Below are 17,669 nucleotides of genomic sequence, written 5' to 3'. Positions count from 1 at the left end.
AAGTTAAAGCAACAAAATAAAAACACCGCTGTGATGTTTATACATATCAAATGCTCCAAGAACGGTAAGTTTGGCGCCATTTTAGATTTATGTTGTAAGGTATTATAGATCTTAGGTTTTTTTCTGCCGTTTTGTAATCCTATCCAATGCAAAAAACAGGCGCGTGCAAATCTGAAGGCAGCCAAAAGAGGGACGGATTTTTTTCCAGCCGATTGAGGGCCAGGGCTACACGTTTACAAGTACGAAAAGGGGGATCGGCTTGTGAATCTGGACTCATTAACTCCACTCAAAGCGACAATCAAGGCTGGAGAAAAACGGGACGACAAGAATAGCGGATCCACCATTTAAAAAAATAAAACTAGAAGAGATAACGGGCTTGCATTAAGAAACAAAACTATATATTATTAACTAGAAAATGATCTGCAAGTTGCATTTAATGATTCTCCTCCAGGCACTTTTGATAAGTTTCGTAGCATGTAATGCTCCCCCGGTACCTTTAGATGACATAGTTATTGAGAAGACCTCAATCCCTGAGGAATGTGTTAGGGCTGTACAATCTGGTGATTTCGTTAGGTACCACTATCACGGCACTTTCCCCGATGGCAAAAAGTTTGATTCCAGGTAAGGTTGTTTTAAAAATAGATATTCTTGACATTTTTGTGTGTTGCAGTTATAATTAAAATAAATAAATAAATAAATAAATGTATCCCTGTATCCCAAACCAGTGATGCACTTAATAGTAGGGGGCATGGTTACACTACTGCAAACTGGGCAAGCAGTACAGCTAAACCAGTGTTTTATAATGGTTGAGTCGAGTTATCTACATATTTCCATTATCATGTTTTACAGCTAACAAGCCACAAAACAATCCTTTTAAACGGGGGGCCTTATTTTTAGTTATTCGTAGTTGTTAATGTTTTGCTAACTTTAAGCATCGTATTCAAGGCTAAACCACAATGTCATAGTAAATGTTTGATACGAATAAAATACAAGAACATTGAATGCATTAAATCAACGTATCATTTTTGTAAGCTACTAGAGATCCTAACATTCCAAAGCTTGCCATTGGTTACTTGCAAATAGTCTTAAAACTAGTATGTATGTGTAGCGTGCGGCAAAGCGATGTGCAATAGATATTTGCATCCGATTTAGGTTAGCAAAAGGTTCCCCTTTTTAATGTATAACTTATCTACTGTACAAAATAGAACGGTAAGTAATATCAACCATATTATTAAATTGTAGCCTTAGTAGGGTGGCCCAACGTAACTAGATTTTATTTAAAAAAAAGATCATATCGATTTTTGTAATTAGTTTTCATATAATTTTAAACGTATCTGAAGTGAAAACATTTTAAAAAATCGCACCAAATGTGTTTATTATTTATTTATCTGGCGACCATCTTTGATTATTTTTACGCCTGTGCAGACAAAGCTTTCATAATATAGAGTGGCAGTAAAGCTGTACTAAATAAATATGACATTTTAAGAAAGAATGTTAATGTTAGCAAAACGACCGCTTTAAATTAGAAGGTCGATGTTTTTTGTACAAGCCAGCCTCTTTAAAATCGCACATCTCAGTACGGGCAGAAGGTGATAAGGGCGTGGCAACGACACAGTTGATCTGTGTCACAGAAAAACTGCGCATGAGCCATTTTAAAAGCTTGCGATTTGTTAACTATAGATCAAAACCTGAGTATTATTGACTTGTATAAAAGAGGATGCATTGGACTAAGTAAAAAGATATCCAGTGATGCTTTCGCTATTTAAAAAAAAATAAAACAACTTTTCATTTTAAAAAACCGCCCCATTCTTTCCTATTGTTTGCTGCTAACGTTAACACCTAGCTAGCGAGAACAAATCGCACCTGAGCCTTTTACGTCTCTACGTTCACGGTTTGGGTGCTAAGGGGCGATATTCTGCACATAGTAAGCTTTGTTCTGTACCATTTGGTCTCATGGGGTGCTTCCACGTGGGAGTCTGGGGAAACCTCAGTGTTTTATATGTATTCATGTTTCAAAGGGCATCATATTGCAATCTCTATTATACTATACCAGGTACTGACTGCTACAGTCAGCACTCGGGTATCCTTTACACAGATACGTCAGTCGCGTTTTACTGCCCTTGTAATAAGAATAAAATAAATCCCCATTATATATATATATATATATATATATATATATATATATATATATATATATATATATATATGTATGTGTATCAATTTACTGCACTTACTCGAGTCACATGCGATTTCCAACTCCGTCACCAGTTTTCTGATACAAAGCCCATCTCATGTCAAATCAGTCTGTCTTTATTGTGCAGTTACACAGCGCTTCCTCCAATTTCAAATGATGAAAATGCAGCAAAAACAAAACGAACGAGAAAAGCTACGGTAATGTAAAAAAATTAATAACTTTAGAAATATTAAAAACCGCATTCACATTTTTCATGCTAATTACATATCTGAATTTTACTTGTTCAACTGCTACATTAATTCTAGCACTGGTCGCAACTATTCAGCAGCCACCATATTTCCCTAACTCCACTGTCAACTGCTCTTTTGTACCAATATCCTTCACTTCCTTTTGAATTTTCTGCTGCTTCTTCTCCCTCATTGCCTGCCTCTCTAATTTTACCCATTCTCTCACAAAGCACTTTGCACACCGTTCTAATCAATCTAACTGCCACTCTCATCTGCAGTTCTATGCATCAATCCTAAATGAAGACCACTAACTTTGTCGCCTCCAAAAATCACGTCCTCCCAAACAGGGTGTTACATTTGCCTGGTGTTCCAAACCATCAATCAGATGCAACCCTCAGAACAGCTCATTCACAAGGCTAATCCTAGTCTTGTCAGTCACTGTCTGCTCTGTACTGAGCAAGAGTTTCATTGATTTTCTTAGTGCTAGCCCTGTCCCCTACAAGATTGGTTATTTTAATGAAAATGCCCTTTTCACAACGATTTGTATCTAAACCATTGTCTCTTCTCTTAACAATATCTTGTACCATTTCTCTAACTGTAACAAATGAGCTGAGCCTGATGCCTCTGACAGCCATCAAAGATACCTGTCTTGCTTGTAAAAACATATATTTACTAAATGTCTCCCCTGGGAGTCTCCCCGTGTGCAGCTAATTTTTCTAACACTGTCCTGACTTCCTGAGATGCCTTACATGTGCTATCGCCCATGTTGGCCACCAAATCCATATACACCTCCCTCACTGCATCTACTGTGGCAGAGTAGGGGAAGAAGAAGAGATGTAGTCAGGAGGGTGCTGCAGGACTACATTCCCCAGAATGCCAAAAACACCTGAGGCTGATTAAACCGTAGATAAAAGCAGGGGAAATGCTGTAGGCAAGGCTGAATGAGGAAACCCATGTGCAGGAGCAGACCTGCGTGGTCTAAGCGAAGGTAGTGTGCAAACCATATGAAGTTTGTAGCTTGTGAACTGTGTGTGAAACAAGTATTTCAGCTGGTAAACGGCTTAGCTGTCCAGTGTGTTAGTTAAGAGTGAAGAAAAGTTTAGTTTAGCACTAGAATGGGAACTAGGTCTTTGTGTTAATAAAAGTGCACAACTGTGCTAAACTTGCAGTTCTTTGTCTGGGTCAAGTGTTTTAAAGGGCACAACCGAGCCTTGGCTGATGGCTAATGTTACAATATATATATGTGCAGTCGGCTCCACTTATTAAGGCTTTTGTTACACTACCATGATGGAAGTAATTGTTTTAGCACTAAGGAAACAATCCAATTCTGCCTTCACCTCAGACATCCTGCCAATACTGCTCCTGCTCATTTCACTCCCTCGCCTTGCCTACCGAATCACAATTCTGTTTCTCTCCATCTGTTTCTCTTATAATAATTTGCTTTCATAGTTTTTGCTCTGTTTACACTTCTCCAGCAGTCCCCACAAGTCCTCTGTATTCTTTAGCCTTTCATTTGTCTCCTTGAATTCCCTGTATTTTTGCTCTTTTTTTCAGATGTCAGTTGAGCAATTTAATTGACCTTTTGTTTCAAGCTGCTCAGTTTTCTCTATGCACCTCCTTTTTTAATTTATATTCTTGATGTCAGTTTGATTAAGTTTCTCTGTAGCTTTAACTCTTTCTGCCATTTAATTTCAGCTTCTGCATAATACAACTTAAGCCCTCTTTCCTTACTTTCATTGTAAATGATCTCTTTTCTAGCAGATGACTGTGTACAGTGAAGCCATGTCCTCCACATGTTTGATTATCTTTCTAAAGTGCATATCAATGCATGTAAATGGTCTACATTATTTAGGTAATCAGATCCACCCTGAATTGTGTGTGACTGCACTGGGATGTACGAGTAGACATACCTTCTCTGTCACTATCAATCACTTGTCTGCTCGCAAGCGGTAAAGTAAAAATGAGACTTTTAAATTCGTCCCGTGTATTCTTCCTGCAATTCTTATGCACACAAATAATTTTCTTTGCATATGGCAATATATTGTGATTGAAATAGCATTGTTCCTGCATGTGTCCAATACAGATAGCGAGACTGAAGGTACATTTTAAGATGTACTACAGTAGACCCCCATTAATCTGTGCAGATTGTGACTGAGTTGAGCCTGAATTGGTGAAAAACTAATTTGGATTAACTGAAATTGAGGTTGCTGTTTGGGAAATCCCGAAAAATGCAATAATACAAATAAAATATAATGTCCCAACAGTGGTCACAATATATACTAGGCTAAGAGAGTCTTAAGTCTGCTTTCTGCTCGCTTGTCACTGCTTTCCAAGGCAGTGACAGTGTCTGTGGTTTGTTGGACTCCCTGAATAAGTCCCTTCAGTCAGTTAGCAGAAGATCACTGCTGCGTCTGCTGCACTTTTTCATCATCTTCATCGTGTATCAGACGATGATATTCGCTCTACCTTTTTTCTTTTCTTGGCGATGACTTACTTTTTTTTCTTTCTCCGGTAGAGGCGATCAAAATTATTATTTTTTGTTTGTTGTTCATTGTTCCAGGTAAAAAAAAAAAAAAAAAAAAAAAAAAAAAGTGTGTGTGTGTCTGTGTATGTATATGTGTGTGTGTGTATATGTATATATATTACTATTTTTTTTTTTTTTTACTAAGCTTTGTGCCTTCTGTATAAAAACAGTTTCCCCTTCCCTCTGGCATTTACTGCTTGTACATGCAGCCGTGACAAGAGACCACCCACTGACTTTACCATGCCGCGTGCGGTGTGAACTATAGTCTGACTTTACCGTGCCGCGTGCGGTGTGAACAGTAGTCTGACTTTACCGTGCCGCGTGTGGTGTGAACACTGGTCTGCGGCGACTGCAGAGCTACGTGCAAGGAGGCGGCATGCGCGCCGCGTCCGGTGTGAACGGCCTTTCACTCCAACCCTGCCATACCCTACTTTGACCTGTGATAGACATACAGTACTGTATTTATTATGAGTGTATCACATTATATGTTATGGTGGCCGAGAAGTGTATAGGTAACAGATGTACACAGACGTAGCTGCGAATATGTGACTGAAATGGGGTGGTGATATAAAAAAAAGAAAAAAAAACTGCAGCCTTACCAAAAAAAAAAAAGGCAGGCGCATCGTCGAAAAGCATCTAACGGAAGTAAAGATTTGTCGCCCCCTTACAATGTTATCAATGAAGTAATATTTTTGTTTTGTCTTAGTATTTATCTGTTTATATCTCAGAAACGGATTCTGTAATGAATGTGGCCGTCTTAACTAACCCAGCAATCTGTTTAATTATATAATGAAGGAGCTTGAATAATGCCGCTGTATGGAAAAGAAACAGATGCCTTTCTGTCTATTTCTAAAGATATTTTCTTTGTAATTAAGTGTTGCTGACTCGTAAATATGGTGACGTTTACAAAATGGAACTTCTGACGTCGCCACCCCGCTTCAGTACCCTGGAGGCTGCGATGTCTCTGTGAATTTGCACCTTTTTGTACTTCGCAACTACCATTGCATTTGGTCACAGTTACTTTTACCTTTTATCATCTTTTTACATGTTTTTAAATTGGGCCTACCATATTGCTAATAGCAATACGATACTACAGTGGTTGAGTGTTAATTGCTCCTGTGTTTGCAGACTCTGTGCTTCAATTGTTTGCATTCCATAGTTTGATTTCTCATTTTCCGCGCTAGCTATGACAAAGGCTCAACTTACAACGTGTATGTGGGAAAGAGGCAGCTCATCGAGGGAATGGACAAGGCCCTAGTCGGCATGTGTGTGAACGAGAGGCGGCTGGTTAAAATCCCACCCAAGATGGCCTATGGCAAGGATGGATATGGTGAGTACAGTGTTGAATCGGGGGGGGGAATACTATTGTATGTTATAATGTCTTTATGCATGACTCCTATAGTAAAGCTGTGGTTGTTATAGGGTTTATACTAAACTACATTGTCACATTAGGATTACTAAAGGATACACCAAGATACACGGTACAGTCCAATACAATCTTATATAAGTGTCACTATACATGTAGCAGGTAGGGTTCTGGGTAGGGAGTGTGGTGATGGCTGCAATAAAAAGCACATGCGGCACAACTTGAAGGGGTTTGATTTTTAAATCACCTGACCTTCACTTTAAGACACTGGTTAATAACAGCAGTTTCAATCTACTGCCACCAGGTGGTGTTTTAAAATGGAATTTGTATTAACCCTCATGCTGTTTTTACATTCACTAAAGTGAGTGCAAGTATATATAACTGTGTATATCTATACATCAAATAACAAATGGTGGGTATTGGCTAATTTTGGATAAGTGAGATTTCATTTTTTGGCTGAGAAGTTAGCTCTAAACTGAACAATATTAAATTTGAAGATCTTGCTGTGTCCAGTTGCACTTAAAAATTCCAGTTCTGCCTGCGCTTTGAGGAGTCATGCTTTTATAACTTTGAAATTCGGAGTCCCAGCATATTTGACCACTTAACCCTCTTTTGTACTAAAAGCAACATAATGCTGGTTCTACGATCATGTGTGATTTGTTATTAAAAAAGCTGATTGGCTATAATTGAGGAATTTATAACTGGGAACTTGCTGTATCCAACTGCACGGCAAGTGTGTCATCTGGTACAAGCTTTGTGAAGACATGTTGGGATTTGTTCCATCTGTGGTCATGCCATATTTTTTCTACAGAGGGAATAAAAACAAACTGGAACAAACCTTCAGTAAAGACTATCAATTTGCCATTCGTATCAATATTGTTTCAACACCAGTTTAAATACAGTAATCAGTCACATATCCGACTGTGGTGGGGACCAGAGTAAGGGCAAATATGTAAAAAGTCAGATGAATGAATCCTGTTTTAAATACCATTATACGGTGAAATAAGGCACTTTATTAACACAGTTCAGAAATCTTTGGATAGACCTGAAGCCTCAAGCTTAGAGAAGGTATTTCAAGTCAGGGCGCTCACCTGAACTTAAACTTTCACTGTGTACCAGAATAGAATTCCCAGTTTCATCTCCGCTATGCTTGGTGAGAAATCTCGAGATGGGTGACGCCAAGTAAACCATCCTTAGCTAAGACCCCCCCCTTACATACTGTGAAAATGTGTATTAATGTAGCTGCCAATGAACACAGAGGACACCCTGGATCCTCTCCTACTCATAAGGTTCTGTGGTGATGGGAGAACATCATATGTTGACCTGATGAGGAAACTGATCCTGCTGTGTTCCATTGTCCATAGATCTCAGCTACTGATCTTGCGTTGTTCCACCCAATCCCATCTCGTCCATAGATCTCGGAAGCTGATCTTGCGTTGTTCCACACTCTCCCATCTCATCCATTCTCCCTGCTTTGCCTATGAAACTGCCTTTACGCACCTCTTGCTCTCCTCCTGCTTTTGCACCTCATTGACTACCAGCTTCCTCAGTTGAGCTTGGGCTGCTTTGTGCCATGTAGGAGGAGCTGAACAGGGACCAAGACCCCCTCTTCCATGCTGAACTTGCCCAATGATGTCATTGATATGAAGGGCAGCCTTTGCATCTTCCTTTACCGCCCATTCTCTTTACAGTACCTTGTTATATTCTCAGGAGACACCATCCCTCCCAATTCCATTCTCCACTTCGACGTGCTGCTGCTGGACATCTGGAACCCAGAAGATAAAGTTCAGATAAAAACGTACTACAAGCCTGAGAACTGCGGGCGCACCATTGAGGTCTCCGACTTTGTGCGCTACCATTACAACGGCACCTTGCTGGATGGGACCCTGTTTGACTCCAGGTAAGTGTAGTTTTGAGTTGTTGTTGTTCTTATTTGTATAGGCTGTGTTAAGTGGATTTTTACTTTTGTTCAGGTGGTGCTCTTTAGTTCTAGTTGCATGTTAAAGTCATCTGTAACATCGGCTGTAGCAGTCAAAGCAATATGACAGGAAACTTGATTCAGTAGCTCTTAAATGATGTTAAAAAATGTGTTGGATGTATGTATTAAAAATCTTTTGGCCATGGCTGGGTTGAATCATCAAGGTCTTTCTTTAACGGTATTTCCTTTTACATGTACTATAATGTACTATAAATCTATCCGCCTATTCACAGTACAATAAGCTTTGACCGTGGCTATTCACAGCGTGCTGTCTGTCATATTGTTTGATCAAGGCAGATATCTGCTAGAGGTTGTAGTTTTGTGTTTTTTTGTTCTTCTCTCCCTGTGTCTCTGGTTGTATTTTCTCCCTGCAGCTTCTCTACTGTTTGTTTTTTACAGCTACACTCGCATGCGCACCTACGACACCTATGTAGGAATTGGCTGGCTCATCGCTGGCATGGACCAAGGGATGCTGGGAATGTGTGTGGGAGAGAAACGCATCATCACCATGCCACCTTCCCTGGGCTACGGAGAGAATGGAGACGGTAAGGCAGGGACATTTTAAACACACATTTAACGATTGCTTAACAACGGTTGTTAATGTTTTGTGAATAGAGCCCGGTGTCTCATTGAAAGGATAAGGATAGCACCTCCTACAAGACAGTGCCCCCTATTGTCATGCTGAGGCATTGGTTGATTTCTGGTTCACAGTACTGAGTAGGTCTGTCAGTTAAGCCTCCAAGTAGCAATCAATTAATTAGGAACACAGGAAATATAGTAGAAGAAATATCAGTGATTGTACCGCCTATAAATATTTTCATCCCCCCCACCCCGACAGGATTATCTTGATGTCATTGCTGTTCAGTAAAAGGTTGTGGACAACAATGGAATACAAGGGGTAATTAACAGTAATGTAGCTTTGCACATGGTAGGAATACCAGCATTACCCTTTTATGTTTGTGGGCGGATTTGACTGCACTTGCATCGACTAGATGTGGTCGTTAAACACGGAAACGCAGATGGCACACAGCCCCGTTTGAAACAAAAACAAAAAAAAAACACAAACCAATTATTCCCTGGTTTAACCGTTAATTTTGAATCTCCAAAGAAGCGCAAAGTGTATACAGTCAGTTTTCTTCAATGTGCACAATTAGCATGTTGTTTACCAGGAATACAATCCTGTCGACCAGCTCTGCATCCAGGACGGAGCTTTTTTTGATTACGTCGAATACACAGAGAGTGTGCTTCCAAAGCTTTTTAAAAACCGATTGGCTTGTAGGGTGGGACCAGCAAATCAGGTGGTAGTTAACGCTTGAGCAGGGGAAAAAAGAACACACCCACTGCTTGTCTTTGGCAGAAATACTGTAAATAGCATGTTAGGGTGTTTGGTGCAGTTTTGTTGAGAAATTGAAATAATTTTATGAACTATACAAGCAACATAAATGTAATTATTGAATTGATTTTCCAGTGTTTGTCTCGATGTTTGTAATGAGGAATGGAATTGATATTCGATTTGATCGTAGCAGCCCTAGTACTTGAGTACTGCCGCACCTATTGCCTGCATTGTATTATTTGTGTCCTATATTACCAGACTTATTTCTTGTTTTACAGTGGGTATCATTCTCTGTCTTCTCTCTCAGGCAGTGACATTCCTGGCCAGGCCTCTCTGGTGTTTGACGTTGTTTTGCTGGATCTCCACAACCCCAAAGACTCCATCACTGTAGAGAAGCTGGATGTCCCTGAAACCTGTCCGAGGAAGAGCAAAGTCGGGGACTTCATCAGATACCACTACAACGGGACTCTTATGGATGGGACTCTCTTTGATTCAAGGTATATGTGACTAAAATCATGTTTATTTGCTGTACTGTTTGTCTGCTGTTTTTTAAATACACTAGAATGCTGACATGCAGTTGCAGTTTTAGTTTCTTTTTATTGAAACCTTCAATATTATAAAAACATAATTAAGAAAATACATTTTAAAATATATATGCTCATTATTTATTTTTTTTTTGGTGAAGAATGTGTCCATGCGTTGTGAAACATGGTTCTTTCTTAGAATTCTAAATTTCCAGAAACAAACTTGTATACCAAAAATAAATACCAAAAAATGATACAGATTTGCTTCATGGTTCTGACTGTTGGTGTCTGCTCCAAAATCAGTTGTCTTCATTGGAGTTCTTTGAGCCTGCATGGGTTATCGTGGTGTGTGCTGACACTTATGTGTGTCTGTGGGCCTGAATCTACTTGCCGTCATTAGCATTCTTTCATTTTCCAGATTGCATACACGATCTGAACCAGACTAACATCTGAACCCGATTCCCTCCTCGAGTGCCCTGTTGCTTCCCGCACCTCACATTCCTTCTCTTTCAGCTATTCTCGGAATCGCACCTACGACACATACATCGGTAAGGGCTATGTCATTGCTGGGATGGACGAGGGCTTGCTAGGCGTGTGTGTCGGAGAAAAGCGGCGGGTCACCATCCCGCCTCACCTGGGTTACGGCGAAGAGGGCACAGGTGAGGGCGGGGTACCCCTGAAACCAGCAGCCCAGCTGCTGCAGAGTGAATTCTCCTGGTTTTATAGTTATTGGTTGCATTGGATATTAAACCTGGGATGTTGTTCAAATCCCACAGACTTCCTACCAATAGTGATTTAACTTTTTTCCATTTAAGATATGTTCTTAACCGTTGTACCATAACTGTGCAACGTATGTATGGGTATGGATATGCATAGAATTCAATTATACTCCTTGTAGAGCAACATTTGTCAGTTATACATTTATTTTTTATTAATTACTTATGTACTTAAAGATGAAGATGCATAAATCATGCACAATTTGACTTTTCATACGAAAATACTTTACCTGTGTTGTGTATTTTAAATGTAGCGTTAATGTAACAGCTTAAAGTCCCTTCAATACATAATCTTTGTTTAACTCTATTAAGTACATATTTTAGCAAGAGACTACAGTCTTAAGTTTTTTGTTTTTGTTTTTAATTTGGTCACTATTAGCAGTTAAGAGGTTTATTTTATCCATTGGTTTTATCCTAACCTTACTGACTCGATAGAAACACTATATATAGCTGGAGGTAAAGCAGAGATCATGAATTCTGTCACTAAGGCCACTCTGAATAAACCAGCATATGCACAAATTACATTTCTTTTTGTCAGCTTTAGTAATAGTTTATATTTCCGACATGGTTGAAAGAACCTGTTTCTACTGTTTGTGTTACCCGACAGGCACCGAGATTCCAGGCTCTGCCGTACTGATCTTTGATATTTACATCATCGATTTCCACAACCCCTCCGACACCGTGGAGATCAAAACCTTCTTCAAACCCAGCAAGTGCGACGTCCTCAGCAAGAAGGGAGACTTTGTGAAGTACCACTACAATGCCAGTCTGATGGACGGCACTCTCTTAGACTCCACGTAAGAGCCTTGCAGGTGTTCATTGGTGGCAGGGAAAGCATTCGGATGGGTGTCAATAAATATTCCCATGCACGTCCACATATTTTATTTAATACAATGCTTTGGTAGATAGTTGTTTAAGTTTTTTTTATTTTATTTTGTTCATTTTTAAATCATTTTAATTTACTGTTACAGTTTTTGTATTGCATCAGTTTAAGAACTGTATGTTACTGAGTGAAACACCTAAAGTCAAAGTAAAAAAAAAAAAAAAAAAAAAACAGTAGTGTGTGTATATAGGGTTAATTTATGAAATTCTGGAAAGTGCTGTATGTGCTCCACTGAGGAAATACTGAAACCAATAGACACCTGGACACAAATTTAAATGACTTTTTTTTTTTTTGTTAAAAGAGCGAGTAATCAGAAGGAAGACAGATGTTCCACTCCACTTTAATCTAAACCCTCAGTTCACATCTGATATTAATTTAACTCCCTGTAGAAAAAGCATTGGGCCATTGCATGATGCAGGAGTGTGTTCTATCAAGCCAGATTGTTTCTAAACTGTGAGTTGGCACTGAGGTGGAACTAATCTGTAAGCAGTCCTGTTTAGTAAGAGAAGGTTCAAAACAGAAATGCATTGTTGCTGTACAATAAAGAGTAGAAGCACTGTATATAACATTTTATTCAATATCCTTACTAAAGCTTTATTATATGAGGAAGGTAGAAGTGCAGTGGCAGAGGTTCTAAACAAGAATTCAAACTTGTTGGGAAATGCATTATTGATTAACATTAGCCAAAAATGTAGTCTACTTGGTTTGGTTTATAAGTGTTGCCACAGAATTGAGAATTGATTATAATTAGAAGTTGTGGATGATGGACCTGGTGCTTTTTTCCCCATTCATACCTAATTATAAGGTTATATTATAGGGCTGCATGTTTCAGGAGTGCCGTGGTTCTTTTTTGCTTCGAAAGTCAGATATGTGAGTGATCATTTTAGGCACAGCTATGGAAAAACATACAACGTAGTGCTGGGCTCCGGGCAGGTTGTCCTGGGAATGGACATGGGTCTGAAGGGCATGTGCATTGGGGAGAAGCGCACTCTTGTCATCCCACCTCACCTGGGCTACGGAGAGAGGGGAGTTGGTAAGTTCTGTGTACTTTCATACCTCAGTCCTCACTACTTGATGTGCTTCAATATCTGTCTCAATTATACAGGTCTGAAACATCACAAATGGATTCATTTTCTTGTTTGCAATCAGTTTGTACTGTGTGTTATATTCTGTTTCAGTCATCACATCCTAGTGGATTTAAGAAATACATTGGTATGAGTGCCATGGAGAACAAATGTCCATTCACTGTTGCAGGGGGACAGGTTAATGGTTACACTCTGCTGTACAAGCTCTACTCGCAGAGAAAACATGTCTCCTGAGTCAGAGTCCTGTGCACATCCATTTTTTTTCACAACCCCACTTCTGACCTGAACCCACAACCCGCTGCAGCACCGTCTTCTTACCCATGAGCTGACCTGACCTGGTTTAGTAAGACCTGCAACCCGACCCAAACCCGCAAGTGTTTGTCCTTTACCTACTGCCTGCGCTGACCGACTCTCACACTCACACAGATATCTCTACCATTCTTCACAGATTGAGTTTGTACATAGGCTATACAGTGTGGTAGCACCCTCTTGGTCTGGATATATTTCAACATAGTAAAACATTAACTATCTGTACTTACTTTACTATAAAATACCTGTCTATTCCTATCATGCCACCAGTTGAAAGGGAGCTACACCTGTGCTGTCGCAGAGATGTATCAGCGTTGTGGTTGTCACATGTTCATTATTTTCATTCGCTGTGAACACAGAATAATTCCACACTTCTGATTTACCTACATAATATAAACCCTCTGTTATCATTTGTTTCGGCTCTCCCACAGACATTAATAGCACCAAGTGGACGTGATAAAAGGATCTTGCAACGTATCAAACAATCGGCAGTACAAACTGAGAACACTGCTTAGGCAGCTGACTCCTCCCTAATCGCCTCCTGCTTTAGTGCAGGGAATACCGGCACATTTACCTTCAAATACATTATTTGGGAAAGGGTTACAGACAAGTACGCTGAAAAGACAGAAAACATTTTTTGGTGGTTCAATTCAGACCCGAGTCTGACCCGAAATGTACATTTTTTGGCCCGAACCGCATACAGTGAAAGTTCACATTCTGACCCGAACCCGACCTGCTTTTGCAGGTCACCCACGGGCACCCGATGCAGGACTGTGCTCTGAGTGCCCTTACAAGTTTTACAAAGTCACCAGGATTTGATTACTGTAACTGAAAATTATACACACAGTAAATCTATACAAGAATACATTAGCTAAGGTAACACTGATTTCATACCCATACCAAGTTGATCTTAGTCTAGACAGGACACTAGTCTATATTGAGCATTATTGGGAGCTGTCAGGAAAGTGCTGGTTTCCCAGCTCTGAGTGCTGAAGTGTGTGTTTTTCTGCTGTTCTTCAGAAGGGGAGGTGCCGGGCAGTGCTGTGCTAGTGTTTGATATTGAGATGATTGATTTGGAGGAGGGACTCCCCGATGGCTACATGTTCATCTGGAACAGTGACGTCACCCCTGATCTCTTCACCGAAATGGACAAGAATCTGGATGGACACGTTGATCCCGTCGAGGTATGTACTGCTCTTCTCAAGGTGTCTAAATGCATGTACTACACAGAAAATAGTGGCTTTCATTTTTTCTTTTTTTTTTAAATTTAGAATCGCCAATTATTTCTTATTTTCTCCCCAGTTTGATAAGCCCAGTTATTGTTTATTTCAACCCAGCTCACTGCTGCCACCCCCGTGCTGACTCGGGAGGGATAAAGATGGACACACGTGTCTTCTGAAATGTGTGCCGTCAGACGTTCACTTTTCACTGCAACTCGCCATACAGCCACCTCAGAGCTACATCATCTGCAGCTCTGGGCAACTTACAGGGGTCTACAAGGGTCGCTGGTGCGCGGTGAGCCGAGGACACCCTGCCTGACCTAAGCCCCCACCCCAGGCGGTGCTCAGCCAATTGTGTGCAGCCCCCTGGAACTCCCGTCCACGGTCGGCAGTGGAATAACCTGGACTCGAACTGGGCTATAGGGCGCATCCTGCACTCCACGTGGAGAGCATTAAACAGATGTGCCACTCGGGAGCCTTTTCATTTTTTTATTATTCCCCCATGTTGACTGCTGATGTGGCTTTAATAAATTGTAAAAATCAAAACGTTTAAAAAGCTCGACCCGTTTTTGTACAAAAAACACAAAAAAAAGTTTGCTATTGACTTTTTTTTTTATTTTTATACGCCTTTTAATGAGTTGTCTTATTCCTGTGAAGAATTCATGTCTAGGCCTAATGACCTCTCTCATTCCTAACTTTTCATGACACTGGCAACAGGAATAGAGGTGAGGTAGATTCTCCATGTGCATCTTTTTGCCGTATCTTGAAATCCACTTGAGATGAAACATGGTAGAAAAGGTTATTTATTATAAGTCCAAATATCTTTTGCATAAATATGTTCTGCAACTGGTGAAATGAGTATGTGCACCTATGTGATGAAGCTGTGTATTGGAGATGCTATTCTACATGGTGTGGCTGACCTGCTTGTTCATGATACTTGCCGTGCAACACTATGGGATTTATCCTGGTGGGGAGATATGTACTATACTTACAGTTCATACTTTATTCTTTTGGCAGTTCTTGAATTACATCAACCATCAGGTGGCGACTGGGAAAGGCAAGCTGGCTCCAGGCTTTGAAGTCGGCAAAATCATCGACAACATGTTCTCCAATCAGGACCGCAACAGCGATGGGAAGATCACAGCTGACGAGTTCAAACTGAAGGATGAGGAGACCAAGCAGCATGATGAACTGTAATAACGAGAGACAGTAGAGAGGGGATGGGAGTGGAGGCGGGCGCGTGCAGGGGCTGTATCTGTTTTTCAATCCATTTTTATACAACACTTAAAGGATCAAGGAAGGTTTTTTATGAAAAGTGTAACAACTTTGTCAACAAAGTTTCCATTCGTTCATCTGTTATTAGATGAAGTAACATATTCTTCATTATCTACTGACCGTTTGGAACTGGTCTCTGCCAAGAGGTTTATCTGTTGAGTGGACTTACTCAACTGGAAAGGGATGGAAATAAGGACATTAGCCACAGTCTACAGGTAAGAAGCTAAGGTATGTTTTATTAACTTGTAGTAAAACCAGGAATGGATCAAACTGCTCTGCATGTACTTATTTCCATCCTTGCAGAAAGAATCTGTGTTGTGTTGAAGCAATTGCTTGGAAGTTCTAGTGGCTACAAAGATAAGGTGAACATCTTTTGTGTAAACAGCTGCAAAAACAAAACTAATCTAAATTGTTTAAATGTGGCGTTTGCTCCTCTAGTGCTTTTTGAGAGGATGGCAAGGAAAGCAGTAACTATCGATATGAGCAACCTTTGTTTTTTTCCAGTTATTCAAAAAAGGCCAAGAGAACCAGGTACCCAACCCTGGATCTTATTTTCAAGTTCATTTAAAAAAAAAAAAGTTCAATTTTGGATTTACCTCTCTGTGCCTTTTAGTAGTGCGTGTTGTCGACGTAGAAAGATTTTTTTTTTTTTTTTAAAGCACTGCACGTTTCATAGCGGCGATTTTATCTTTTGTGAAACACTTCTACCCAGTCTTGTTACCCTTTCAAGAGTAAGTAGCAGGGTTCTGAAAAAATATAGCGTTACACATCCCTGTGTTGCTATAACTGTTTAAATAACATACCTGTAACCTATAACATTCTGACAACTTTTTACATTTGTAACTTTAAAGTCTGTTTCAAAGCTCTTTTCAAAATGTCTGCTCTAGTGCACTGATAGCATAAGGATTATTGCCCACATTGTCAAACGGGTAACACAGCAATGATGTGGTACTTTAAGCAAGTGTGTGAAGATGATTATAATGTAATGTGTGAAGTCTTTCAAGGTTCTGTAATTCTTGTGAAGAGGCAGTATTACTTGTATGTATTATTCCTAGGGGGGAGGGGTTCAAATATGGTGGTAATTGAGTAGTTCTTTAAAAATGTATTTTCTACTTGTTTAACAAACCTGCCATGTTTCTTAAAAAAAAAACTGTACACTCATTATTGTTACCCCATAATGATAAAAAAAATGTTGACAAACAGACACCACAAAAGAGGTATTTAAATTTTAAGGTTTAGTGTGTTAGTGCACCTTTTGTATGACTTTGTTAACCAAAGTACTGGAGTTTACTATGATTAGTTCATCTTGAAAACCATGATAAACAGCTAGTGGACCTACATAGAGGGCCTGCATTATTCTATAAGGTAAAATCTTCGACAGTTTATTATACCTGCATGAAATCCCAAAGCTCTTTGTGGATTCCACTGGGAGTCCTCAGTTTGAATCTGGTTCAGGTTGAAGTAAGTGAATGTTTGGAGGTCTCAAGTTATGCCCCTGTGAACATCACCAAAGTAACATATGTGTACTATCACTATCTTACGTGTGATCTACACGGATAGTATGTACATTACATTATTGTAACCCATGTGAAGTTTGATCACATTCTGGCAAACAATCCCAAGGAAACAGCCTTTGTTATATCTTAACCAGCCACTACATTATTTTGTAATGTGTGTGAACAATGGCATCTTTCAGTGCTAAACAACATACTGAAGTTGTGGATGCAAAGTAGAACAATTACCTTAACATTTGAAAAATTATACAAATGGATACACATAAGATACCACCCGTATGAGAAAAACAAGAATGTGAAAAATAGTTCAAATAACTTCGAGTAAATATTTGATATTTAGCTGTCACTTCCAGGCAAAACTCCCTTCATGGATCCTTGGCCTTTTGATAAAGGTAAATGGATGTCAAGCTTTTTCTAAATACAGTAATGATTCATTTAGAATCAGAAAAGCACAGGTTGTG

The 17,669-nt window shown here is 39.7% G+C and overlaps 1 protein-coding gene across 1 annotated transcript; it reads left to right on the top strand.

Annotated features, from left to right (window-relative positions):
• Nucleotides 1-196: 196 nt before the first annotated feature.
• On the top strand, nt 197-16,498 carry LOC121312930 (peptidyl-prolyl cis-trans isomerase FKBP9-like). The gene is made up of 10 exons (XM_041244860.1): nt 197-621; nt 6,130-6,275; nt 8,022-8,211; nt 8,689-8,834; nt 9,930-10,119; nt 10,660-10,805; nt 11,530-11,719; nt 12,693-12,838; nt 14,220-14,383; nt 15,437-16,498. The coding sequence occupies exons 1-10, from the start codon at nt 416-418 to the stop codon at nt 15,614-15,616; spliced, it is 1,704 nt and encodes a 567-aa protein (XP_041100794.1). The 5' UTR covers nt 197-415; the 3' UTR covers nt 15,617-16,498.
• Nucleotides 16,499-17,669: the final 1,171 nt, after the last annotated feature.

The sequence above is a fragment of the Polyodon spathula genome, chromosome 3 (assembly GCF_017654505.1).
Source record: "Polyodon spathula isolate WHYD16114869_AA chromosome 3, ASM1765450v1, whole genome shotgun sequence".
Taxonomy (NCBI): Eukaryota; Metazoa; Chordata; class Actinopteri; order Acipenseriformes; family Polyodontidae; genus Polyodon; species Polyodon spathula.
The sequence above is the reverse complement of the archived record's forward strand: the minus strand, read 5'-3'. Positions and strand labels throughout refer to the sequence as shown.

Coding starts and splice junctions, on each gene's coding strand:
- LOC121312930 (XM_041244860.1), top strand. CDS start 416: ATGATCTGCAAGTTGCATTTAATGATTCTCCTCCAGGCACTTTTGATA. Junction 12,839..14,219: donor CTACGGAGAGAGGGGAGTTG/GTAAGTTCTGTG, acceptor GCTGTTCTTCAG/AAGGGGAGGTGCCGGGCAGT. Junction 14,384..15,436: donor GACACGTTGATCCCGTCGAG/GTATGTACTGCT, acceptor TTCTTTTGGCAG/TTCTTGAATTACATCAACCA.